General features: G+C 34.2%; 1 protein-coding gene across 1 annotated transcript; it reads left to right on the forward strand.

Annotated features, from left to right (window-relative positions):
* The first annotated feature begins 1,237 nt into the window (after nucleotides 1-1,237).
* Nucleotides 1,238-5,960, forward strand: LOC126493468 (olfactory receptor 145-like). The gene is made up of 2 exons (XM_050130484.1): nucleotides 1,238-1,303; nucleotides 5,022-5,960. Exons 1-2 carry the CDS (start codon nucleotides 1,238-1,240, stop codon nucleotides 5,958-5,960), a joined length of 1,005 nt encoding a protein of 334 aa, XP_049986441.1.
* Nucleotides 5,961-8,845: the final 2,885 nt, after the last annotated feature.

Genomic DNA, 8,845 nt, shown 5'->3' on the forward strand with positions numbered 1-8,845 from the left:
GCAGGTATCTGTCCTGGTTACAGCACAGTCCTTTAGGAGCTCTGTAACACCTACATTTGCCTAATTTTCCTTCAGTGAGGTGAACCAATTCAAAATAGCAATTAACACTTTGTACCAGCTTTTTTTTTTTTTTGTACCAGCTTTTAAGATAAGATTTTAGATTCAGTAGACACTACTTTTGATTAGTTCCTGAGAGTCAGATGACAAGAAAGACTGTTAACTAACTATATCGAGTTATTATTAGTCAAAATTAAGAAATGTAATAAATGTGTGTATTGTTTTTTTTTTTTAGATCTCTCAATGGTTTAGTTTTTTTTTTCCCTTTGTAATCTGTAGTGGCCCCTTTCAAAGACGTCTAGGACCTCCCCATAGCTGCAGCTGTGGTTAGCTACAAACTAGCTGATAAGTTTTTCTACCTATCTTTTTAAAATTCTTATGTCCCAGAGAATTTTCCTTGTAGTTATTTTTTTACTAATAATTTGATAATTAATGGAGGTGTATATACTTAGGGTTTTATAACAGCAAGAAGAATGAGAATAGAGAAATAAAATAAGAATGTAGAAGAATAAGATTGGAAGAATATAAAATGTAGAGAAATAAGAATGTAGAATAAATAAGTGTGCTAGAACTGGAACAGAATATTAGAGCTAAAAATATAGAGAGGACAAGAAAATTTGAACTAAAGAAGAAATAAAGAAAATGACCTCTGATACTGTGTGAAGTTATAAAAATTTTTTCCATTTCTGCTTCTGAGGAACACTTTTCTACTAAGAAACCCTGGACAGGGGCTAAGAGTTGGTCTCTTGACCTTTATGCTCTCTTACACTTCTGGTAAGGCTTCCTTCTGAGATTCCCTATCGCATGTCTGTTTTTGTTTTTATTTTCAGTTTCCTCAATTTGGGATATTTTTATTTATTTTATTTCCACTTTCATGTCTTGAACAGTTTTCTTAATTGCATTCCATTGTTTTTATTTTTAAGACTTCATTAATAATTCATTCATATCCTGTTTGAGGTCAAACATATTCATAATAGTTGTTTGAAGTCTTTTTCTTGTGCATCAGTTATATTTCATTTCTTAGAACCTATTATAGTACAGTTACCAGGCTCCAGTGGAGATATGCTATGAAATAATCCTTTTGTACACAAAACTGTGTATTGTTATGATTGCTAACTAATCAATAGCTAAAGTGGATAAAGTTAGGTGGGAAAGAAAAACTGAAAATGATGGGATGAGGATGGGCAAAGTCAAAAGAGTTGCGGGCCAGAATGAGAATGAGTCAGGCACACAAAATGGAATAGAGGTAAAAGTCCCAAGCCTTGGGCCAGCACAACAGATTAATAGAAATGTATTAAGCTGTAAGAGCTAGTTAGTAATATAAAGCTATTGTCCAAGCATTTATAATTTATATCTCTGAGGAAGTTATGGGAAGCCGATGATAATTACTTGGGAGTTGACAGTTAGGACAGGAAAACCCTGCCTATAAATGTCACTCACTGTCCAGTGTACCTCCACATAAGACATTACAAAACTTTAAAAAGTTTCTAAAAACATAAAAATGGAGTTAAACTCAACTTCCCAGTTTTCTGTCTCTCGTGCCATCCATAGAATAGAGACACATCTCTTGACAGTTGTCTTTAAGGTGTAGAGATTGGGTGTAGGAGGATACTTGGATAAAGAAGGGCAAAGTGAAAGGAGTTACCAATGAGTTGGAGGGGAAACAGGACATGCCAGAGAGGTAAATGACTTGACCTTAGGGCATCAGATAGATGAATAGAAATAGATTAATTTAAGTTTGAAGAGCTAGTTAGTAATAAGCCTGAGCCTTTGGCTAAGTATTTATAATTAAAATGTCTTAGTTTGTTTATTTGGGAGCTGCAGTACAGAAACTTTCACCTACAGACATGTTCAAGCTGTTACTGTGTTTTTAAACAGCTGTCTGGGCATCTAAGTTTGCAATAATTGTAGCTCTAGAAGTTCATTTCTGGTCTTGTCTTTTTTGTTAAGTTTTCTGAATTTTGGGTTTGGCTGTGCTTTCTGAATCTCAAGAGCATGTGGTACCTCTGTGTCCTTGCCAGATATGACCACTAGGAGTCCTGGATAGAATTTGTTTCTAAATAGTAAGAGATGTTTGTTTTTAGTTGTTGGAATATGGGGATGGGTTAGAAAGAAAGGGAGAATGCTTGAGAGGATCCCTATGAAGGAAGGAATATGTCTCTTCTATGAGGATATGTATGTCTACGGAGAATTTTTTGTAGATCTAGAAAATGTAACTAACATGACTACAAGCTTTACTGTTATAGATGACTTATCTATTGGCCTATATTTCTTAATTATACATTACATTTTTAAATGAGCTGCACAAACACAATACCTTAATCAAGAGCAGGACTAAACATATAACAAAATTGACCTTAAATTTGTATCAATAAATCAAGATCCATACCAATGCAAGTTACTATAGTATATCCTCCTTTAAATGTAAATGAACATTTATAAACAATCATTTAGGGAATTTGGGAGTAGTACTCTCTAAACTGCCTCCTGATTTTTGTTGGGCAAAGTAATTTGTGGGTTCATGAAGACCTTTCAGGGGATATTGGCCCATCAAACCATATTAGCCTGAAGGAAATTCACAAGTTTTCGTCCAATTGGGAAACAAAAAGAGAAACTCCCTCAAAACAACATATCCTTAGACCCAAATTTTGAAGTCAATCTACCTTTAAAGTATACATATTGGTTTAGTTTAGCAGCCCATACAAGAAATTGTTTCCCTTTTACAGTTGAAATATTCAAAGACAAGACAATAATATACATAATCCAGACTCTCTGTGTATAGTCTATCTTTACATGGCTTATTTTTCTTTACTCCTTTTATGTATGACTCTGCCCCTTTAAAGGCTTTGTTTTAGTTTTTAAAACAATTTACTTCCTTTTATGACTGTCTAGATTCTTTTTCTTCGCTTTCCCAAGCCTATGTAAATTTATCCAACACTGACCCATTTTGAGTTTTTTTTTTTTTAATTTGAATCTGTCTTTATTGTGTATCTGTAAATATTTTCTGACCAGGATCACTTTTAAAATGGTAATCATCTTGGTCTCAGCAGCCCTAGATACTGGCTCCACCTCATTCAAGCTTTCAATATGGCAGAGGCATAATCACTGCCTCTGAGACTGCTGGGTGGGGGTTATACTCACCACCTCAACTCTACAAGCTGTTGGCCCATGCTATCAAAAAATAATTTGCAGCCTGCTGCCCACAAACCCCATTCAAGTGGTCAGCCTTCTGAAATAACCAGAGTTCATGCTGGCAGCATGGACCATGAAGCCACCATTTTGAAACCATCCATTTTTTTTTCTGCTACTGCTGAATCAGGAAGACCTCCCTTAAAATAGCTGTGACATGCTGTAACCAGCAAACAGAGCTCATCTGAAAAAAAAATTGTGGCTAACAAAAAATTATGCTTGGTTCCCTTTTTTGTGGGTCTAGAAGCCCTCTTTTTTTTTTTTTAAAGCTTTTTAAGTTTAATGTGGATCCACAGAGTAGACAGTGGGCTCTACTCTGTAGTCAGAGACTATTTTGACATAGATTAATTGGTTAAGTTATAATTTTGGCAACACATTAGTTAAGTTCTTTTAGATCATGGAAGTAACTGATCAATTGTTAATTTTGTAAAGTAAGTGCAATGCCCAGTAAAAATATTTGGTGTACGAAAAAACAGGAAAATACAGAATGTGTGTGCTAAGATATAAAAAGAAATAAGTGGAAGGAGCTTGCAAAGAAAAATTCTAAGACAAAATTAAAATAAAGTGCCTGTTATAAAATGTGCATCATCTAATCATACTGGACTCACCATGCTATTATATGTGGAACGATGTTCATGAGCCTCTAATATTTTGGTAGTAGTTTACAATCACATTAGTCATGTGTTTGCATTTTTAGCTATAAATCAAAGAAACCCAATGAGATAGATGATAGAAGTGCAACGGTTTTAACCACTTCTGCCCTGGGGAATGTATAATCCCTGAAGTGAGATTTAAGTTGAATATTATCTCCAAGGATACCAGGGTGAAGTCATCTTCATTTCTGTATAAATAATAACTTGGAATTGTCCTTTTTAAAGTATTTTAATTAAGGAAGAGGATCATAGAGAGGTTTTTATATTAAATCCTAAAGAGAATACACTTAGATAAAATGATTTGTGTAATGCTACGTGGTGTTATGTAGACACGAAATGAGAGTGATTTACATTTATGTTCTCTAATGTAGAAAGTAGTTTGGCAAAAATCATAGCAAAGCATGATTGTCTTTAACTCTCAGATGGCATCAGAGATTGTGATTCACAAATGCTCAGAGTCTTTCTGTAGAAAAGGGGAGAAGCATTAATTGAGAGTTGCCATTTATTTTTCCAGAGGCAGAGCTGTTTCTGTGCAGAGAGCAAGGACAAGGGGCAGACCACAAGCAAAGCTCTGAGCCTTCTAGACAAAAGGGTAAGCATCATCTTTATGCTTGCATTTCCTTTCACGTGCTTCACTTTGTGCAACTTTGGCTATGAAGTTTAGATGGTTGAAAGGTTCATGTACATTTAATGTAGATCCAAAGTTTGTCATTTCTCCAGGATGTTTTGAAATCAGAGAATTCTCTGTGAAGGTGGTTCCAATCTCCTGCCAACTATACCTGCTTGCTATACATGCTGAGGAAGCCAATGGACTATAGTCAGTCTCTGCTCTAGTTCAGGTCTGTAATAAGTGAAGGGTGACAAGCATAATCTGGAATGATAGAGACAAATAAAAGCAGAAGGATGAGAATGCCTGTGTGCATTCTTGGCACATTGCCCACATGTGTTTTCAATATTCTTAATTTTCCATATATATATCTCCCTCGTATGACTAGCAATAAAACCAAAACTTAGGCAAGTTTCAGGGAAAACTCTCTGGGCTTCTGGATTCAGAATGACTATGTACAGCATCTTGTGACAGTTTTGAATCAGACTCTTCTGCCTTTCAGATCCTGAGAAGAGAGAACGCACACGCAGAATATTTCCTTCACTACTGAGTTTATCCTGGTGGGTTTAACAGAACATTCAGAGACCCAGTTTCCCTTCTTCTTCCTCTTCCTTGGCATCAATGTTGTCACTGTGGCAGGAAACATGGGGTTGCTCACTCTAATTGGACTGAATTCTCCCCTTCACACTCCTATGTACTACTTCCTCTTTAATTTGTCTTTCATTGATCTCTGTTACTCTACTGCCATCACTCCAAAACTGTTGATAAACTTTGTTTCAGCCATGAACACAATTTCCTACGAAGGATGCATGACTCAGCTCTTTTTCTACTGCTTCTTTGTCAGTGCAGAATGCTATGTGTTGACAGTGATGGCATACGATCGCTATGTGGCCATTTGTAAGCCCCTGCTGTACACAGTTACCATGTCCCCTCAGGTTTGTTCTCTGTTGACTCTCATTGTGTACATGGGGGCATTTATTGGTGCATGGGCCCACACAGGGTGCATGCTGAGGCTGACTTTCTGTAGAGACAACATTATCAACCATTACATGTGTGACATCCTTCCACTGTTGGAGCTCTCCTGCACCAGCACTTACATCAATGAAGTGGTAGTATTCATTGTTGTAGGTTTTGATGTAGGTGTGCCCAGCATCACCATCATCATTTCTTACACATTCATTCTTTCTAGCATACTTCGAATTCATTCCACCGAAGGAAGGTCCAAGGCTTTCAGCACTTGTAGCTCACATATAATTGTGGTTTCTGTTTTCTTTGGGTCGGGGGCTTTCATGTACCTCCATCCTTCTTCTGTTCTCTCCATGGATCAAGGGAAAGTGTCCACTGTATTTTATACCATTGTGGTGCCCATGCTCAATCCTTTAATCTACAGCTTCAGGAACAAGGAAGTCAAGGTTGCCCTGAGAAAAACCTTGAGCAAGAAGATATTCTCCTGAGCTGATGGTAGTATTAGTTATTAAATGGCTATTCTTGAAATATAAAAAGAAATGGTTTGGAATTGACCTGGACTGAAACTTTGGAAAAGTAAGGATATCCTATCATCTGACAGGGTTATTACAAAAAATAATTTATTACTACATCATATTAGTTGTGGAATTTATTTCTTTCTCATTTCTTTTGTCATTTTTCTTCTTTTTATGCTCACAGTAACCCTCCTGCTTTGGCCTACTGAATGAAGGGATTATACTCATGAAACATCATGCCTGACTGTTTTATTTCATTGTATTCTATGTTTTCCTCAGTGTTTCTGGGTAATTTTCATATCTTTTAATGCATAATTGCCAGTTAATTATACATTAAAATATTATCATTTAAAGAATCCCTTTGGAGAAAATAATTTTATATATACTTTATAACTATACATTTCCTTGTTGTTAAGGTAAATTCTATCTAACACCTGAACTCAACATACTAAAAATCTTTAAAATATGTATAATTTTGTAAACTTTTATTTTTATTATTTTCATGTTAGCAAAACATTTTATATATTACAGTATATATTCAAAGTACATAAAAATGTTATTTTTAAATAAATATAAGTGCATGGTAGTAAAGTAAACTTAATGATGAAAATAGTGATCTCATGTAATTAACCTTTTATATTTATAATATATAAAATATCTGAAAATTTTTCAAGTATATAATACATTAAATATTTTTATTTAATAAACTATGATCGTGTAGTTTCTATTTCTTCAACTTCTCTTAGATCTTCCATACCTCCCTAACATCCCAACTTTTTATTTTTTTCTCTGTCTCAAAAAAAGGAAGTCAAAACAAAGAGAAAAAAACAAATGATACAAAAATGTTTCAACAAACAAAACAAAAAGCTTACAGTCATTATTTAGCTAATTTGGTGTTGGTCAACTATTTCTGGGCATGTGCCTTCCCTGGAGTCTTATTAGCTATACTTACCATGTTGGGAAACTTGTCTTTTGAATATTTTCCTCTATTGTAACTGAAACTTTGTATCTTTTAATCTACATTTCCCTATTCCCTTCCCTCTTGTTCCTTTAGGAAGCACTATTATCTTCTATTTGATTTCAACATTTTCAGAATTCACATATAACTGCTAACTCAAGCTGTTTGGCTTTCTGGAATCACCAATTTTCTTTTGGTATAATGCCTTCTAGGTTCATCCATATTACACTATCTTATGTTAACTAACTTCTATTGTGTGACATCTTACATAAGTTTTGTATCCTTTCATCTTTTGATAAAAAATCTAGGTTGACTGCACATGTTGACAGAGGTGAATAATTCTGTACATACCATGGGGGAAAGAAGAGTCTTTTGAACACAAAGATTACTTTTCCTCTGTGTATATACTTTCAGATACATACAGTTAACATAGCAGTTTCATTAAGGCTCTTTTATATTGATTATTTTGATACAATATAACCTGATCAAGATTTTTTTCAGTCTTCCAACTCATTCTGATTAACCTCACCTTCCCAACCACACAACTCTACACTCTTCTTTCTCTGTCTCTGTCTCTCTCTTTCTTTCTCTCTCCTTCTTCCCCCCTCTCTCATAATCAAACCAATTAAAAAGTAAAACAAGAAACACTGTTCCATACACACCCAAAACATGTCTAAGAAAAACATAATGATACAAAAACTTTAGAAAAATACCATTGACTTTATTTTGTGGTGGATAATTACTCCTAGGCATGATCAAATTCCTTATTATATTTTATAATGTCTATGTATACTTAGAACTACACAATATATAAGGATTTCTTTTTCTTTGACATCCTTCCAAATACTTGTCTTGTTTCCCTGTGGGTAATAGTTATTCTAATAGTCATAATGGGTTTGTAATATTGGTTTTATATGGAATTGCTTTCTGATTCATGCTGTTGTTGAATTTTTACCATATGCCTATGGCCATTTAAGTTCTCAACAAATTTTAGATACTGATCTTTAATCATATTTATAGTCTGTGTATATTTCCTTAATATATGCAGGTTATCTTGTAATTTTGGTTAATTTCCTTTTTTTGTGGAGTTTCTAAGTTTGATGTGATTATGTAGGCTACATCATTGCTTTTGTTCCCTATTCATTTAAGATTATATATTTTAAATTTCAGAAAAATCTCCACAAAGTCTGTGAAGAAAAACAAGCCATATTTTGATCAAGTGAAATAATAATTACACTCCCTGATAAATGTTTGATAAAAAACGAAGCTAAAAAGCATCACCAAACATGCACTCAGGTATTTAGAAGTAATAATCAGTAAAAAAGAAAACATGGTTGTGTGAGAACTAGAATATTTTTCAGTATATGAAGTGATAAATAATTCTTGCTGCATTTACACAAAGCAGTTTTCTTTAATTGAAAAGAAATGTGTCAAATCATGAAAAGACATGGAGGAAACTCAAAGCTATATTACTAAATGAAAAAAGTCAGTCTGAAAAGTATACAAATACATTGCATAATTCTAAATACATAACCTCCAGAAAAAGTGAATTATAGTGCCTGCATTCTTCACTGTTACTGGAGATTATGGGTAGGAAATAAAAAATAAATAAGTGATATCTATGACATTTCTTAGGTCAGTAAGCTAATCATAGTAGACACTTGTCAAAACCCAAAGAATTACAGCATCTAGAATAAGTCACAATTTAATCATGGACTTTGGTTGATAATTGGTGCGTCAAACTTGGTTTCTCTCTTACAATAGGGGTTCCATTCTAGAGCTGCAAGTTGATGGGAATGAGATATGAGCCAAGTAAAGGCCAATAGCTTTATATTGTACTGTTTACTTAACTTTACTGTGAGCCCACAAACTGCTATAAAATTATATATGTGTTACATAT

This window comes from Alexandromys fortis, unplaced genomic scaffold (assembly GCF_014885135.2).
Source record: "Alexandromys fortis isolate MF-2015 unplaced genomic scaffold, M_Fortis_MF-2015_v1.1 scaffold_335, whole genome shotgun sequence".
NCBI classification, from domain to species: Eukaryota; Metazoa; Chordata; class Mammalia; order Rodentia; family Cricetidae; genus Alexandromys; species Alexandromys fortis.